Source organism: Pseudochaenichthys georgianus, chromosome 5 (genome assembly GCF_902827115.2).
Source record: "Pseudochaenichthys georgianus chromosome 5, fPseGeo1.2, whole genome shotgun sequence".
NCBI lineage: Eukaryota > Metazoa > Chordata > Actinopteri > Perciformes > Channichthyidae > Pseudochaenichthys > Pseudochaenichthys georgianus.
The window spans coordinates 8203736-8222247 of NC_047507.1; the positions used below are offsets into that span (position 1 = coordinate 8203736).

At 41.8% G+C, this 18512-nt stretch overlaps 1 protein-coding gene across 1 annotated transcript in view; it reads right to left on the reverse strand.

Moving 5' to 3' along the window:
- Positions 1 to 260: 260 nt before the first annotated feature.
- The window catches only part of LOC117447248 (dynein axonemal heavy chain 1-like), a 35694-nt gene continuing 17442 nt past the window's right edge, over positions 261 to 18512 (reverse strand). The window contains exons 31-63 of the mRNA XM_071203259.1: positions 18145 to 18258; positions 17914 to 18063; positions 17671 to 17757; positions 16911 to 17097; positions 16478 to 16569; positions 16213 to 16367; positions 15940 to 16117; positions 15029 to 15223; positions 14289 to 14408; positions 13058 to 13216; positions 12845 to 12946; positions 12600 to 12740; positions 10757 to 10917; positions 10514 to 10671; positions 10002 to 10175; positions 9878 to 9907; positions 9075 to 9253; positions 7909 to 8139; positions 6735 to 6931; positions 6183 to 6318; positions 5835 to 6043; positions 5168 to 5339; positions 4642 to 4833; positions 4439 to 4549; positions 3622 to 3807; positions 3349 to 3540; positions 2976 to 3143; positions 2702 to 2893; positions 2390 to 2521; positions 1154 to 1279; positions 909 to 1028; positions 515 to 664; positions 261 to 425 (exon numbers count right to left, since the gene is read on the reverse strand). Coding sequence (XP_071059360.1) covers positions 261 to 425; positions 515 to 664; positions 909 to 1028; positions 1154 to 1279; positions 2390 to 2521; positions 2702 to 2893; positions 2976 to 3143; positions 3349 to 3540; positions 3622 to 3807; positions 4439 to 4549; positions 4642 to 4833; positions 5168 to 5339; positions 5835 to 6043; positions 6183 to 6318; positions 6735 to 6931; positions 7909 to 8139; positions 9075 to 9253; positions 9878 to 9907; positions 10002 to 10175; positions 10514 to 10671; positions 10757 to 10917; positions 12600 to 12740; positions 12845 to 12946; positions 13058 to 13216; positions 14289 to 14408; positions 15029 to 15223; positions 15940 to 16117; positions 16213 to 16367; positions 16478 to 16569; positions 16911 to 17097; positions 17671 to 17757; positions 17914 to 18063; positions 18145 to 18258 — 5061 coding nt within the window. The remainder of the gene's footprint in view (positions 426 to 514; positions 665 to 908; positions 1029 to 1153; positions 1280 to 2389; positions 2522 to 2701; positions 2894 to 2975; positions 3144 to 3348; positions 3541 to 3621; positions 3808 to 4438; positions 4550 to 4641; positions 4834 to 5167; positions 5340 to 5834; positions 6044 to 6182; positions 6319 to 6734; positions 6932 to 7908; positions 8140 to 9074; positions 9254 to 9877; positions 9908 to 10001; positions 10176 to 10513; positions 10672 to 10756; positions 10918 to 12599; positions 12741 to 12844; positions 12947 to 13057; positions 13217 to 14288; positions 14409 to 15028; positions 15224 to 15939; positions 16118 to 16212; positions 16368 to 16477; positions 16570 to 16910; positions 17098 to 17670; positions 17758 to 17913; positions 18064 to 18144; positions 18259 to 18512) is intronic.

Genomic DNA, 18512 nt, shown 5'->3' on the forward strand with positions numbered 1-18512 from the left:
CTTTGGCATTAGGGCAGACCCGGCGCCAGAACAAATCATGTTACCTACTAATACATGCTTGCACTTGTAAAATTGCAATAATTACACCACATGTGTATTTTGGATGCAGTGTCAATTAGGGCAAGACATGAGACTTGTTAGACCTGGAAGTAGCTAAGTAAAATGAGATGATAACTAATCAAAATGGTAAATCTACAAAAAATTAAATATAGCTTAATTTAAACGAACTGGATTTTGCCTTTTTGGGTTTATAACATGTGTTACCTTGGTGACAGGGTGAAGTTAATGAGGGTGACTTTGGTGGCCACCTCTGGAGAGTAGTGTGGGTTAGGCAGCTTGGTGGTGATGTACATCTTGAAGCCTTGTTGGTAAGGGATGACTGTGTCCCCCAGCTTCAGCATGGTGCTGCCTCTCTGCACAAACGTCTATGGGCCAAAGAAAGTGTATCATCAGCCCAGTGAATGGTGGATCGTGGATATTTGCACAAGAGATTCTTGTCTGGGTATGTATTAACTTGTTGCAGCAAGACAGGCTCTAGGGCAGGATCCAACTCCTCTCCTATATTCTCCAAGAGGCAGGGTTTCCCAAAGCGAATGGCGTTCTCAAGACTGCGGAGGAAGTCCCGGTCACTTAACTTAATGACCTCCAACCTACTGTCCTTCTCCTGGGGGACAACAAGAAGCAGGTCTGAATAAACAGAGGATTAAATACAGACACTGAGAAGCTATCACAAGGAGTTCAGGGTAATGTGTACACATATTTACTGAAACCAGTACAATAATATATTTAACATCTGCATTTGATACTCTGCTATTTTAAATCTAGACACAGCTGCTTTCTATCTCTTCTTGTCTCACTGGCACCCTCTGCAGTGATGGTCGGATCAGTACACAGATAAGAGACCGTACCATGTTTTTGATCCAAGTGTTGGCTTGTCCCTGAGGATCGATGAATAAAGGCCAGCGCAGACAGTACTGGGTGATCACACCGTTCTCCACTGAGAGGTTATCCTTGGGCAGACCTGATATCTGTGCACATTAAAATGACAAGGTACGATGACAGAAAAGGTAAATGACCATTAAGTGAAGTCAGCTCACTGGCCCCGAAAAATATATTTAAAAAATCAATAGTTAACACAAAATCTTGTTCCGACCTGCCACGAGCGGATCTTGACCGGGTCTCCGAAGGTGTTGATCAGGTTTGGTTCGGCAGTGTGTGGAACATTGAGCTTTTTGAAACACTGCAGCCACTCCTCTGCCATGGCTGCCCTGTACTCTCCCTAAGCATAAAAACAATACTGATCAAAGTCACACAATAGTGCTGCACTGATTGGGAACCGGAACAGAATCAGAATCCCTTTATTAGTCCCACGGAGGGGAAATGTGCGTAGTTACAGCAGGAAAGAGCCACAGACAGGTTAGTGTTACATAATGTTAAATATGTGACATGCATTTAGTTACATCATTTAAAAAAATACACATCCTGTAACAGTTCTTAGGAAACTGATTTGCTTGACTGTCTCAAATTGTAATGCATTGCTTGAATTGTACTTAACAGACTGTATGTGGTTTGTCTTGTGTGTCATGTTTTGCATTTTGTCTTTTTGTTTATGGATGTCTGTAAGTTGTTGCTGTTGTCGGGACCCCCTTGAAAACGAGATGGTGCATCTCAAGGGGTTTATCCCAATCAATAAAAATGTCTATATATATTTAGCAGCCAGGTGTATATTACAGTTATTAACGGCATCTATATATATTGCATATCTAGCACATATTGCACATAGGTGGTTGGTATTTAACAGCAGCAAGTTACACGACAGGCAGACAAACAGTGACACAATAATAACCTACCGATAATGCATTGCAATTCTTTCAACAATATTTAACAATAATGTACCTGATTATTTAACATAAGTCTAGAAGAGCAAAAACTAAAGTTGTACTTTTTCTCTCCACCAGAAAAGCATGACATTTGAAGGTGGGGTAGGTAGTTCACTTCAGAAACACTTTTTGTTATATTCCATGGAATGCTCTTAACGTCCCGATAGCAATGAATATCTGAAATGCTTTGACAATAAATATATAAAAAAATGTCATCTGTGGAAGCCGTAGCGCTGTAAAAAGCACGACCAATCATCTGAGCCGGCTAAAGTAACTGGATGGCCTACCTGCCTGTCAGCCTTTCATCTGTGCACAGACTTATCTCGTGCCCTCATTGGTCATGTGCGCGTTCATGTGTGTTGGAGGAGGGGCTCTGTGAGGAAGTCTGAAGGAAGGGGCCGATGTTTTCAGCTGCGTACTTTCAAATTCTAGCGCACTCGAGCTGGTTTCTCCATTCTTACCTACCCTACCTTTAACATACTTTGTGATATGTATTCACACATACTTACAGTGAAGGGTCCCAGGTATGCGAGGTATCCAGCAGACAGAAGCACATCGCCGGCCACATTATTGACCATGTACTCCAGATTTAGCACTGTTTCCTTCCAACGCACCTTCTCATCTGCCAGTCCACCAATAAGCTGAGGAAATCAAAGCCAGTTTATTATTCAACTACCAATACAAAAACGAGTTAAATATGTATAGACAATATGACACTAAGTACAGAGACAGTATCCTGTTCCTAACCACCTGCTGGTGTAATTCTAAATTGCCCCCTGGGGAACAGGGAAGTCTTAGCGTATCTTGTCCCTCCTTCTGACCTTGTCTGCTCGGATGAGGCGGGCCTCACACAGTTGATATTTTTGGTCCAGCTCGTCTTTCTTGGCCACACAGGCCTGGTACTTGGCCTGCAAAGTGGCAATGCCGCCCTCAACCACCGCCAGCTTTTCATTGGCGTCATCCAGGATGAGCTGCGTGGCTGCTAAGTCCTCCGAGGCCTCCTTGAGGGCTGTCTGTGAATATTTACATATTTAATGTTAAAGTGGTGTCTTACATCGATGACCTCATGGCTCAAATGTGGATTTCAGTTCTTACCCTCTTAACTTCCACACCCCTGGAAACAAAGTGATATATATGCATGGCTCGCACCCACTGGCAAATAGAGGTACAGGCTTTGGAAACTTTGGCAATGTTGGCTGGCTGGAACTCCTCGTTATCTATGTAGGGCTGGACTAAACTGATCACGCTCTCTGGGATGTTTTCCTGCAGAATGATTGTGAGCAGAAAATGAATACATCTCCTAAACAGGAAATAACCAAATCGGAATTGAACACTGACGTTTTTGAGAACTTTAGGTACTGAAATAAAATCTAAAAGATACTAAAATAATGTTCGTTAGAAGTACTAATGACAACATATACTGTACAAACAACGACTTGGCAATAACTGTACTAGCTAGGAGCCTTACCTTATCAAAGTTAAAGAGGCTCTCCAGAAACTTGCCAGGGTCTTGAAGCTGACCCTTACCAACCTCCCAGTAGTCGTCCACCTTGGTGCCAGGCTTCTCTCCAGGTACCCTTTTGGGTTTGATGCCCTTCATGATGCACACTGCCTCCATAACCAGCTTCACCCCCTGGGGAGGGCGCTGCATGCCTCGCACCTATGGACAAAAAGGTTATTTTCTACATATGTAATACTATTTCAGGAATATGTTCAACTGACCATCATTTAAATCCCTGACCTCAGTGATATCGTTCTTGTTGAGGGACTTGAGGCTGTTGAGCGCAGAGTCGAGGGCGGGCAGAGCCAGGTCCAAGTCTTTCTGGGCATCCGCAGCAATGGCTCCTGCAAAACGAGCTTTCGCTGAGGCCTTGGCTTCCTCCGCTTGCACCAACTTCCGGGTATCCTCTGCAACTACCGTGTCTATCTGGCAAGGTAGAGCATAAATCACACTGAAGGGTAAGTTTTCCAAAAAACAGGCTCATGCAGATATACACACAAACCATGAAGAAAAAAACGTTCTGTTTTTTACTTTAGAGACTATAAGACTTTAGTATGGCTCTAAGTCAGGGGTGTCAAACTCTATTTAATCGCGGGCCACATTTGCATTATGGTTATAACTTCAAGACTATATCAAAATACATATATAAATATTTAATATATATAAAATAATGTATTATATTACATCATTGCCTCTGCATTGGATTAATATCAGATAGGGTAATAACTTAATAATTAACTACGTCTGAAATCAGAAGTCTAGGACAAATAATTGCAAGTCTTTTCAGTGAGAATGTCACAAAACGATTTCAAAATAAAAGCAAAATAAAAAAGTGACATTTTGAAAAAAAATGCAAATTCTGAGAAAAAAAGTCAAATTCGAGATGCATTGTGGGACATGTAGTTTATGGGCAACGTGCTTCTGTAAATCGCCATGTAACCGTATAATAAACATATTATATTCTTTGCAAGCTCTATGGGGCCGCAGAAAATGAAGTCGCGGGCCGGATTTGGCCCCCGGGCCTTGAGTTTGACACCCTAAGTCTTAATTCCCTTACTTTGATGGTCTCCATGGTGACTTCAGTGTCCCTGGTGGCCTCCTCCAAAAGTGGTCTCATCGTCCCCAGCTCTTCCTGCATCTTACTCACATCATCTGCTGTGCTGAGGAGCTATGGGATGACAGAAACGCTTATTCATCATAAGTACACAAAAACAAATGTATTTTCTATTGCTGTTTACTGCCTTTGTTTCAGCGCCTTGCCTTGTCTAGGCCGGTCTTCATGCGCTGACGAGCACTGCACAGTTCTTGCTTCTTGCGCACAATGAGATCTGAGAAGATTTTCAGCAGCTCCAGGTAGCTCTTGGGGGTGACGTAGTTGTACCTGGAAAGCTCGGCCAGGTACTGATCACACTTCCTGGCTACCATCTGGTGGATCTCCACACACATCAATGTCTGCAAAAGGGTTCATTGTTGAGCGTGTGCTTAGTAAAAAGTTATTTCAGTGCGGTTTGATTTTTGATTGTAGTTTATTTTCTCTGCAGACAAACTATATTCCCTATTTATTTGACAAAGGTATAAAACTACATTTGCGCATTTGTTTGGGTGATTTTTCCCCATCCTTGTCAAATGCTGTGCAAACTGTCGACACATTATGAATGACGGTGAGATTTGTTTCTATGTTTTCTTGATCAATTTTATATTCAAGAAAATATTTTTTTGAATGTATGTTACGAAAAACCTTCAAACTTATCAATAAATCCCACTGACACACACGCAGCATGCTCACCAGTCCCCTCATGGCTGTGGGGCTGACGTCTAGCTCAGGCAGCTCATTGAGGAACGATGTAGCCACAGCCTGCAGAGCCTCCTCCGGCCAGGCGCTGAACCAGTCTATGGTGCAACATGTCACCAGGGAGGGAAACTGCCTCAGCCGTGCACGAAACACCTCACCCATAGGACTGCAGAGGAAGGAGAGGAAATGATGAGTAAGAAGAACACATATTAAAGCTCCCATATTATACTGTTTTTCATCAATATATTACAGGTCTCAGATATATACAAAACATGTCTCTGAAGTGCTTTGCTCCAAACACCAAACAGATCATTGCAGCATTACCCATAATCCCCTCTGTTTCAGCCCTGTTTCTAAAGTGCTGATTCTCTGTCTGATACTTTAGATGAAAATAAGGAGCCCCTCCCCACGCTCCTCTGAGGGAGATTTGGTTACAAAGAATACAATGGTGCTCTAGGAGGAGATTCAGGTGATAAGGGGGGGGGTTACCTTGGTTGGTGATTGGCTAATGGTTACTCAAGCCAAAACAACTTTATGACATCATAAAGTGGCCAAAATCTGATCAGCTCATTTTCTGACAAAAAGTGAGCGAATCTTTTTTCCTGAAGCTTTCAGAATCTCTTTACAAAGTCAATGTAACTATGTAATCTGAATGACTAACCTCATGCAGAGGACAGTGTGGATGTTGCTGCGGACCCTCCTGATGTAGGCGGCCATGAGGTTGGGTTTAGTCAGCTGCTGGCCTAGTTCCTCCACCACTGGCTTCATGGCTGCCAGGATGCGCTCCTGCTCATCCGACGCATACAGGTTGGGAACATCCCCGGAGTTCAGAATGTTGTTGATATCCTCCAGGAATGACTCACTCTTTATCTATTCGGACGAATGGGTCTGGTGAGCATTGATTCAACAGCATTCCTCGCACAACGTTACAGTACAGTGTATGTGTCAGGGATGATATTTATTGACTGTACACATGCAGTATACCGTGGAAGGTGATAATATATTGTACCTGTGTGTCCACAAAGAGGAAGGTGATCTGTTGATTCTCAAGGCCGGCTTTCAGCATTATACTTTTAAGATCATCTCTCCACTCTGTCTGACCGTAGTTCTTCGACAGCTCAATCTGGAAACACTCGTAATCTGAACTGAATGTGGACAAACGTACTGTGAGGAGTGGGCCACAAGATACTTATTGGGGCATACTGAAGTTAAGCATATTAGCAGTAATGTGTGTTTGATTAATGGTTGATCAATCATAGATACTTTCCCACCCCAAAATATTACAAAGAATTGCATAAATCTCTGGAACTGAGTGTGGATTGTTTTTAGTGTATCTATCGATGAACAATTTCAATTTTAAACAGTGAACTTCACTAAATGGAACCAGCTGTCTATTAAGCAGAACATTCATGGATTAATCCCAAAATGCGTGGAGGCTTTGGAAACAAAAGATCAGAAATGACTGAAAACCAGCAGTTGGATCCCTTTAACAAGCAGATACGTGGGGAATAAAACAGCCTGATGTTGGCATGTGAGTTGTAAGATTGTGTGTAAATCTCACATATGTGATGCCAGCTTAGTGAGGGACTGGCGCCCGCTCCCTCCCACCCCGAGCAGCAGGGCGTTGCCCAGAGGCTGGCGCAGGATGCGGCTGATGCGGCACACGTGCTCAATGGCGTCCATGAAGAGCACCAGCTTCATCTTGGTGGTACTGAATTGGTTGTAGTCTTCCATATATTTTTCCATCACTTTCGCCAACTAAATAATCAAATGTAAGGGAGAACAAATCAAACATTTTGGTAAAGTATATACTAAACTTTAATGAAGTAAGATGGAAATATTATTGGGGGGTAAAAACACACAAAGCACAAAGTAAAATACACCTAATTAAGTTAAAATGGGACAACAAAAAAATCGACCGTGCACAAAAAATGAAGATTTCATGAAAATATTTTGCAAATATTTTTACATTTAAATGTTGATGTTTTTTAACTGTACCATCACATAAACAAACATTTAAAGGTTTAAAATCCACCCAAAAAATAACATGATCACTACTGATGGTGGATACATTTGACTGTTGACACTTTGAAAGTGTAATTAAGTCAAAATAAATGGTTTTACGGCTGTTTTTCAAAAGGAACATCAGAGCTACTTTCTAAAAGGGATGCAAAAGGATAAATAATAGTGCCATCCTCTGTTAGCACCAAGCCCGCAGGGAGCGCCCCGGACTCTGAGGAAAATATTCGTTGTGTCCAAACGGCGGTACTGCAACTTCCGTCTCAGTCCGTGATGTCCCTGGGCCCGGAAATATTTTTCCCATTGACTAACATTGGGAAAGAGACGTCTGTAAATCGTTGGATTACCAAATAAACTACCCAGTATGAACATTTGTATAGCCCTTATTAAAAACATTAGGTCATCAAGTTGTAAAATGTGCTAATAACGTTATTCTGAGAGTTATTTTCCTCGGCATTATGAACGCGCATCTGAGAGTGGGAGCTCGGGGGGCGGGGCTTAAGGGGTAACTCAACTGCGCATGCTCTATGAGCGCACATACGGGTACTTCTGCTCTGACAGCCAGGCATGACGGGTAATCTGTGACGTTTCGCTCTCTCAAAAGGTGGGCCGTTTTGTCCTCATGCGCCAATGAGCAGCTCTCATAGGAAAGAACGAGACCCAGCCTCCCACGCTGTATCCAGTTCTTATTATACATCCATGTTAGCACCACTGACCTGTTCCATATCTTCTATGAGTGTGTAGACTTTGGGGTCGGCTCCAGGAATCATGAAATCTCCGTACAGAACCGGCTGGCAGGGCACGGCCTCCTCAAAGTTGCAGTCAAAGTCCTGAATGCAGTCTTTGAGGAGCCTGTTGAACCAGTCCACGTCTTCAGCACACACCAGGCGGTCTCGGAAAATCCGACAGCTTTCATGGTACCACAGCCGCAACAGCTGCAATTTGTCCTAAAAAGCACCAAAGTAAACTAATTTTATGATGTGTATGCAAGATATACTTTCAATCCTTTTAAAAGACATTTTCCCTCCAACTTGATACGTGATTAATCTAGCCAGGCTTATATGTGTTGCCTTAGCCATTCAGCCCACTGCTTCCAAATAAATTACATTTGTAAGTACTTAATAGATAAAGTGACTAAAGCTGAAAGAATTTCCGGTACCACTTTATAATTAGACTACCCTTATAAAGGGTTAATGAATAGTTTGTAATTCATTTATTAATTAGGTTGTGAACACTTTATAAATCATGAATAAGCTTTTATAAGACATGAGAGAAACAGGGCAACTGTGACCGGTTGCTTGCCAAATAGTGAGCCCACATTTATCTGTACTGCTAAGCCTTATTAGAAATGGTAGTAACTTTCATTTCATTTAATGATTTGTTTGGCAGGGACAATGCACAGTAATGAACACTCAAAACATTAAAATGTGTCAAGCGTAACAGTGCCAGATTTAGCTTTGAGCTAATTTCCATCCACAGTCCCACATAAAACATTTAAGAAATTTACATTTTACAAACATAGCAAAAACTAAATACATGAATGATATGCAAAAGGTGCAAAAGAGCAAGAGCAGCATACACAAATATTTATGACATGGTAATACAATATAGCAGCAACGACATATAAAGTGCAAGGTGGGTAGCCAATAGAAGACTTAGTCATCTTGCCAAATAGTGAGCCTGTGTCGATGTATGAACACTACTGTATGTTAGAACTGGTTAATAAATGGTTCTTAATGATTAATAAAGTGTTTACAACCTAATTATAAACCTTTATGAATCCTTTATAAGGGTAGTCTTATTGTAAAGTGGTACCGGATTTTTCAACAATTGCAATGTTGTTCTGTCAAATGAATTAGATTCTGTTAGATCATCTGACTACCTCGATCATCCCAGCCTCAGCCATGAGGATGCCCTGGAAGACTTTGGACAGGTCTCTGAGGTTGAAGGTGTAATGGGACTTGGCTGGAGTCGGGAGGAGCTGGGAGGTGATGGTGGAGTAGACTCGGATTGTAGCGTCTACGAGAGGCTCATTCAGAGGCTGGATGGCTGGCACAGGTCCTGATGGAAAGAATTGCAGTATAGAAGGGATAATATTAGGCATGGCAAGGCAATTTTATTTATATAGCACTTTTCAGCACGTGGCGATTCAAAGCAAACAACATTTAAGAACAAATACAGCACAAATACATTATTAAAAAGGCATTTAAAAACAGGCATAATAAGCAAAGGTAATGAAATAAATAAACACAGCACGTACAGAATAGATGACTGAAAAGGCATACTATAGTGTGAGTATGGGCAGCTCAATTAAAAGCAGCGGCAAATAGGTGCGTCTTTAGTCGGGATTTAAAAATAGGAAGTGTTTCGGCGGACGTGCACGAACAGTTTGTTCCAAATTGTTGGGGCATAATAACTAAAAGCTGTTTTATATATGTTTTATATTAATAATATGAAAATCTATTAACTGGATTTCGAGACAATATTTTATCAGAAGACACATCCACAAACTCTGGTCAACACTTGTTGTTTTCAAGTGTGCCTTTTAAATTAGCGTTATGTATATTATGGCTTAAAATGACAATTAGTCAGACATTTTAGTTTTGTATCGCCTCATATACTAACTGATTATAACTGACACTCTACACTCCTAATCTAATTATGTTCTCTCTGTCCCTGACTTACTGCCTGGTTCTCTCTTACTCATACATCCATCTGTAAAAAGCACAAAGATTAAGTTAGAAACTGTTGTAATTATTTTTGCACAGACTAATGTTTGTAGTCACTAACGAGAGAACCCCCAACTCACTCATCCAACCGCCCAGAATGGTGGAGAAAATAGTTTTCTTGCTGGCATCGTCCATTTCAGTGAAGGACAAGAAGTTGAAGTGGCGTGTGAAGCGTTGGGTGATGGGGTTTCGGCCTCCGCCTGGGGGTCCCATGGCACAGGCAAAATTGATGTCCACTATTTGCCTGAATGTCCCTGTTCAGAAAAGACAGGAAAACAACAAAGAAGCTCAATCTGAAGAGATGCCAGCAGTCAGTAACATTATACAAAAGTCAATGATATAGGTTTTCATAAATGAGAAAGAGAGAACAATGTATTAGGCTGATGTGTCCAGTAGTATGCAGGATTAGCAATGAATAGATAGTGAGATGGTTACACATACTAACACACATAACCAAACACATTATCTTCCCATAACGGATCATTAAGACATGAAGAAACACTCTAGAGCAATGTACTGTTAGTGCGATAGGCAACAATGAAAATCAAAAGTAAAGGAACCCATGATGGGAAAAGGCCTCCAGTATTCTCACCTATCTGTTTCCTGTCGTACCAGCCTCCGTGGTCCATCCACTGCCTCAGCAGCTCAATAGGAGGCTGAGCGCCATAGGTCTCCAACATGGGCATGTTCAGGTCATCAATGAACAAGATGAAGTGCTTTCCTATTGGAGGTCCAAACACTCCTTTCCGCCTGACACACACACACACCAATGAAATGGTGGCTGACAACTAGTTTTCGTTGTTAAGTTATATACACAATAGTAGATCTGGCATACCTTTTGTCTAATTTACTGTCAATATAGTCCTGAGTCTGATTGGCCGAGGTGCGTGCAGAGAACATGACGAAGTGTGTGATGAATTGAGAGGGCATGTTCTTCAGCAGCTTGTCGGACATTGTCAGAGTCTTTCCAGTGCCAGTCGGCCCAATACAGAGCACCTGGATCACACACAGGGACAAATATAAGAATTGAAATCAAAGAATGTATTACAATAATTGCATCAGTATAAAATAATCAGGTGATACATGTTGGGGAATAATTTGCCCTGCATGTCCTCCTTCGCCCTCTGACGCAGCTGACCAACCTTGAGCAGCCGTTATCTCCCTTAAGGAGGGGCTGCCCTAGCAAGTTGTTGTTGTTACCAGTTTGTGACCGGGCAACTCTCGGTGAGAGATAGTTATTGTTGTGGGACACCTGGAACACATCCTTCTCGGGGTGTAGATGACCCCGAGCCATAAGCGACAGCAAATGTGATTCAGTACTACTCCTACTCCTACTCCTACTCCTACTCCTACTCCTACTCCTACTCCTACTCCTACTCCTGCTCCTACTGCTGCTGCTGCTGCTGCTGCTGCTGCTGCTGCTGCTGCTGCTGCTGCTGCTACTACTACTATTGCTAATACTACTACTACTACTTGTGAGGGAATAATTCTCCTTTACTCTTAAGATATCTAACCTTTTTGCCCTTTGACCTTTATGACCAACCTGTTATCTGTCTTAAGGAATGGGAGGCCTCAGCTATTGTTGATATTCCCAGTTTATGACCGGGCAACTCTCGGTCACAGATGGTTTATGATTGTGAGAACGCTGGCTTCGAGCCTAAGAGTCAGACAAGTGATTCAGTGTCTCCAGATGTTGGGCTATCTCCAGTGTTCCCAGATGTTTACGTTATCTCCCCCAATATGTTGATTAACCCTCTGTAAACTAGTTAAAAAGGTCTATCGAGAGAGAGGCTCGGCAGAATTGATGTGGCAACTCTCCGGGGCAGTCAGAACCTCTGGCTGCTGTGACTTGTGATGTGAATCCTCCGGCCGATACTTGTAATACACCATCAGTGTTTGACATCAAAGCTCCAACTCTCCTCGTGTCTCTCTGAGTCCGGACTCTCCATTGCTACAGAAGTTTCGCTTACACTACTACTACTACTACTACTACTACTACTACTACTACTACTACTACTACTACTACTACTACTACTATTGCTATTGCTACTACTATTATTACTACTACTGCTGCTACTACTACTACTACGACAACTGCTGCTACTACTATTATTACTACTACTATTGCTATTACTACTACTACTACTATTATTACTACTACTACTACTACTGCTGCTGCTGCTGCTGCTGCTACTACTACTACTACTACTACTACTACTATTATTACTACTACTATTGCTATTACTACTACTACTATTATTACTACTACTACTACTGCTGTTGCTGCTACTACTACTACTACGACAACTGCTGCTACTACTATTATTACTACTACTATTGCTATTACTACTATTATTACTACTACTATTACTACTACTACTGCTGCTGCTGCTGCTGCTGCTGCTGCTGCTGCTGCTGCTGCTGCTGCTGCTGCTGCTGCTGCTACTACTACTACTACTACTACTACTACTACTACTATTGCTACTACTATTACTGCTGCTACTACTACTACTACTACTACTACTACTACTACTACTACTACTACTACTACTACTACTACTATAATACAATAATTGCATCAGTATAAAATAATCAGGTGATACGGTGTTGAATTCATTTGTAAAGTTACAGTATTTGTAGACACACCCGTAAAGCTCAACTACTATCTAAGTACTCACAGGTTTCTTATTGGTCAAAAGCATATCCATGAGGAAAGATATCCTCACTGTGTCAGCGGTGGGAACGATGATGTCAGAATAATTGGTCTCTGGGGTAATTACAACACTCTTTGCATTTTTCATCCAGCTGACCCACTGGACCTGGATATACATGCAAAAAGACAAATTGGTTAAAAACAAAAATGCATGTGATGGTCTTGGATGTTGGAAACATTTTATGGTAAGATACCGCATAATAAGTTTACCTTTTTTTCCCCAGTTTCATCCTCGTCCTCAAAGTTGCTAATGCCAGCATCCTCAAGCCGATAGTCGTACACCAGCGCCTCCTCTGGAAAGCATAGCTGAATCTGAGAGACAAATATGTTTAAATTAATCAAAAATACTGTATACCTCTAGTCAGAAACAATCCTCTGAACTATGTTGGTGTTGGGATGCAAAAGCAGAGATGTCCTTGTCACCTTTTCCTCTGCCATCTTCCCCTTGAGCCAGGCACTGAAGCGCTTACAGCTGGCTGCGTCTCCCGTGGCCCCCACACTCCACACCAGAGAGAAGACGAACCAAGGCTCAATCAGCTCCTTTAGACGATCCAATTTCTTTTTGGGCGGTGGCCTCTCATTCTGAAATACATTATTCGGAACCACTTTACAATAAGACTACCCTTATAAAGGATTCATAAAGGGTTTATAATTAGGTTGTAAACACTTTATTAATCATTAAAAACCGTTTATAAACCAGTTCTAACATAGTTTTCATATACAGGCTCAGTATTTGGCAAGATGACTAAGCCTTATATTGGCTACTTAGCGAGAATCAACTCAGTGAACAACAGATACCAAGGATGCTGGCTGATGAACAAGATGAAGTAAGCTAGGTAGCCAATATAAGGCTTAGTTATCTTGCCAAATAGTGAGCCCACATGTATCTGTACTGCTAAGTCTTATATTGGCTACCAAGCTTACTTTGTCTTCTTCATCAGTCAGCATCCTTGGTATCTGTTGTTCACTGAGTTGATTCCCCCCCATCCATCTTGATGTTTCTTGGCATCTCTTATGACCATTTATTTATGAGTTACTAACATTTATAGTTGCCAAAAGGGAGCCTTATTGTAAAGTCTGAAACAAATCACCATTTATTAATGAGTTACTACCATTTCTAATAAGGCTTTAGCAGTACAGATAAATGTGGGCTCACTATTTGGCAAGATGACTAAGCCTTATATTGGCTACCTAGCGAAAATCAAGTCAGTGAACAACAGATACCAAGGATGCTGGCTGAGGAAGAAGACAAAGTAAGCTAAGTAGCCAATATAAGACTTAGCAGTACAGAAAAATGTGGGCTCACTATTTGGCAAGCAACCGGTCACAGTTGCCCTGTTTCTCTCATGTCTTATAAAAGCTTATTAATGACTTATAAAGTGTTCACAACCTAATTAATAAATGAATTACAAACTATTCGTAAACCCTTTATGAGGGTAGTCTTATTGTAAAGTGGTACCCATTATTATATAGGTGAGGAGAACATAATCAACACTTTTCACTTATACAAAGAACAGAAAGGCTTTTGTCAAGGTGAAATCAGTAACTTCCTGCACATGAATTTACACTCACGACTTGATGACTGCTCAGGTAACATGAAATTGATGGTTAAGATAAGTTGCGTGTTAATCTAACAGAGAGAAGCTGCACACACCTCTTTAATGTTGAAGGGATTGAAGAAGCAGTCCATAACTTTAAGCAGACTGCAGGTGAGGTTGCTGTCCAGAGATGTGATGACCTCCTTTACTGATGTGCGGACAAATGTGATGGAGTCCTGGGTAACAGCACAGAAAAATTAAAACACATGCAGCCAGGGCCGTTTCTAGCTTTTTGGGGGCCCTAGCTTTTTAACTAAAATGGGGGGATTCCGAAGCCTTTAAGAGGATCTGTGGCGATGCATCAATCTGTTACACTTTAAGCGGAAAACAGGCTGATTTCACGAAAACCAAGCAATTGAAACTTACAACAAATTATATTAAAAAGGTAAACAATAAAGCTTCTCTACGTCAATAAATGCAGCATTTTTTCAACAATGTATAATTTACATTTTTCATCTTCCTCAGACGTCACTCATTGGCTGACAGCCCAACGATGATTTGGGCTTTATTGATCCCCAAACACAAGCCACAGCTTTGCTATCGTTGCAGTTTAGTTGGTTTTGTATCCTACATTTGATTTTTAAGCATATAATGCTTCACCGAACACAGGAGGGGACTTGGCTGTCTACAAATAAAGACGGGACATTTTAATTCTCCCCAAATATATTGAGGCTGAACCTGAAGTTTCAGCTTGGGGGCCCCCTACTGGCCTATAGGAAGAAACGGCCCTGCATGCAGTCATAACGAAAAGCTTTTGGATTCCCTGCTGCTGCTGTCTCTCAGCTCCGTCTCTCACCTGGAGGAACCTGGCAAAAAGCGATTCGAGCTGCTTTGTGAACGGTTTCAGGGCTTCAGGGACTCGTCTTAGCCAACACTCTGTGAAAGGGACGAGGCCCAGAACGCTGGGCTCCAGGTAGACCATCCCGCAGCGAGACACTGTGGCTGGGGAGGCCACCGCTAAGTCCTGCACCTCAAACATCATGGTCATCACCTGCAGGGAGAAAACACAAAACGACAGATACGGAAGTCCTTAGAGGCAAGTGAGAAACAAATATCTTTGTGATCCATTTTCTTAGGCTAATCCAAACCTGTTTTTATGATTTAAAAACACATGACATTTTTTTTTTACAAGATCATTTTCTTTTGGTTATTTTCAAAGTTAAATATGAAGTTTTGTCAGGATCATTTTCTAACTTTGTGTGGCAAAAATGTTTTCATGTTTTTTTCCTGGTGATTTTTTTGTTTTTCCCTGCACTGTGAACAAATGGTACATATTGGGTGTTTCTAAATGTCAAAGAAGGAACCTCCAGAGCCACTATTTCAAGGATGCTACGTCATTGAGTCCCGCCAAAGGACTGTTCCAATGTCCAGGCTCCTTGGAATTCTACCGAGCCCGGCGTCCTTCGTAGCGCGAAATTTCGAGGCTGTACATGTGTATCCTCCGCGGTCTTAAAATCCCCACAATGCTTTGCGCACGGACCAATTTCCAAATGTTTGGCAGAAATCACGCTCCATTTAAGGCGGGGCCTCGCATATGACGCACACCTGCACACCTGTTAGCCTGTTCCACCATTCTTTGTTTTCTGAAGAAAGTGACTCGGAAGACATGTCCTATGAAGGAAGCGTCCTCAACATTGAGAAACACCCATTGTATATTGTGTGTTTAGCAACAGGGACAAAATGAAGACTGTGAAAAGGTAACCTTACCTCACTGAGCTTGATGATTTCCCCCGAGCTGAGGCACAGTTTCTTGTTGTCATCGAGCACAGTGTTCATGTTCTCAATCCAAACTGCGTCCACTGGCCCATCAAACATATACCACTTTTTCACAGTGTCCATGGATGATGCACCTGCACGGATAACAGCGGAGAGGATGCCATCTGTCCTGTAGGGGTGGAGAAAAGTGTGTCTGTTTATAGTATATGTTGGAATTTGTAAAGGTTTATTTTGGTAGTTTTTGAGGAAGACATTATAACTTACCACTCGTGTGTGAGCAGGTCAAACTCCCCGTAGAGCTGTCCCATGGTGATAGACTTTGGGTTGAGGACATATATCTGAATCGCTTCGTACACATCGCCGCTCACAGAGGGCTGGCCCTTCAGAGCTGTTATCGCCGCACCTAGAACCTCATAACACTAACACAGACAAACAGTCAGACACAACAGTGATGCTTACATGCAAAAACTAAAATAATTTCCAACGTTGGAGGACTGTGATTTAAACTGTAAACAAGTTAAAGACTCACCTTGGTTTTACCGGATCCAGAGGGTCCCACCAACATCAGGCCGTGTCTCACCACAGTGGTCTCATACAGCTGAATGCACTTAGAAATAAACCCTGCAATCACAACAGTACTTTTAAATACTCATCCTAAAAATACAGGGACCTTCGACAACAAATCAGAGCCTTTATAGATACAACAGATATATATATCACGGAGCCGTGGAAGGGACATAATACTACGAGGAAAATCTCAAAAATATCCCTAGATTAAAAGTAGGAATAAAAAAGGAAAATTTTGACTTCATAATCTCAGATAATATCACAAATGCTTTCTTTTATAATTTCCACTTTAATCCCAGAAGTTTAGATGTTCCTCTTTGCTCTTGACCTACCGTGGCCCTAATAGTTGTCATAGGTACTTAGAACATAATTTCAGTGCTTTCAGCAACACTAACCATCCACATCTTTGAGGTTCTTCTTGGTACAGACATCACGCATGGACTCCTCCAGTGTGCCGTAGTCGATTGGCTCCTGTTTTGTCTTTGGGAAAAGATCGGACACAATACCGTTGAAGAGCTTCAGGTCGTCCTGTAAAAACTTTGGTACGTTGACATCTTGAATGGCTCGCAGACAGATCAGCTCCTGGGAGGTTGCAGAAGAATGAGATATTTAACAGGAGGGGTATTTTTTTTTGTAATCATTTAAAGGTGGGGAAGGTAAGTTTCAGAAACCGTCTCGAGATACTCTTGTTGTTATATTCCATGGAATGCTCTTAACATCCCGATAGCAATGAATATCTTAAGTGCTTTGACAAAAAATCCATAAAAAAATGTCATCTGTGGAAGCCGTAGCGCTGTAAAAAGTACAACCATTGCCGCCCTGTCTGTCAGCCTTCCATCTCGTGCACGCACAAATGTATCTCGTGCCCTCATTGGGCGTGCCGTCATTGGGCGTGCATTGCAGCAGTACTTCGATGACTCGCCAGCAACAGGCGGCCACTTTCACCAGTCTGCTGACGTCATGTGCGCGGTCATGTGTGTTGGAGGAGGTGCTCTGTAAGGAAGTCTGAAGGAAGGGGCGGATTCTTTTCGGATGTGTACTTTCAAATTTTAGTGCACTCGAGCCGGTCTCTGAAACTTACCTACCCCACCTTTAATATTTGCGTCATATTTCTTAAACATTATTTCCATTATCAACAGAAGAAACATTTTATACCTCGTTCATATCAGGATTTTCTCTCTTGAGGTTTCCAGCAGCTGAGATCACAGTCTTCACTGCTCTCATACCGAAGTCATAATGATCCTTCATATAAACAAGAGCAAAAGTCAGTCAAAGTATATTATTACCTACAGCGATTTCCCTTTCAAATTAGCGCATTTTTCTTGGGATATACTGTATAACATGTATTTGGACATTAAACCGATCCAAATTCTGATCTTCTTCAAGTCCATACGAAACCTGAGCGCTGAGCTGTTCGGAGGAGAGCTTGAAGGTGGTGGTGATCTTCTTGGAGAGGATTTTGGCATCACTGAAGCCAAATGAGTACAAGGAGATCTCAGCAATCATAGCGTAGTCAGGTACCATCATCGCCACGGGACGAAACAGTGCCTGTGGAATGTAACATCTGATTAACCCCCCATCTGCTTATCTTTGGTGTGACACAGCGAATTCAAAAGGATCTTTTCACACCTTGAGATTGTCAGGCAGCTCCGTGCGCCCGGCGTACCCAGGATTCATGGTGATGAACACGGCGCAGGACTGGACAAGAGGGATCTCTGCCCCCTCAAACATGAACCGCTCTGCCTGAAAACACAACACACACACATTAGACAGACATTTTATCGGGATTAAAAAGGCTGCCTCTATGTGTGGAATTATATAAAACAATATTTACAAATGTCAAAACTAGCAATGTATGATATTAAACTGTTTAGTAATAACAATAAAAAACAATAATACCATGTTTAATGCTTAACAGATGACTGAAACATGATAACCTATGTTGGTTTTTACATATACTGTAAGGTTATTCAACTCAAAAATATAAAACATATCAA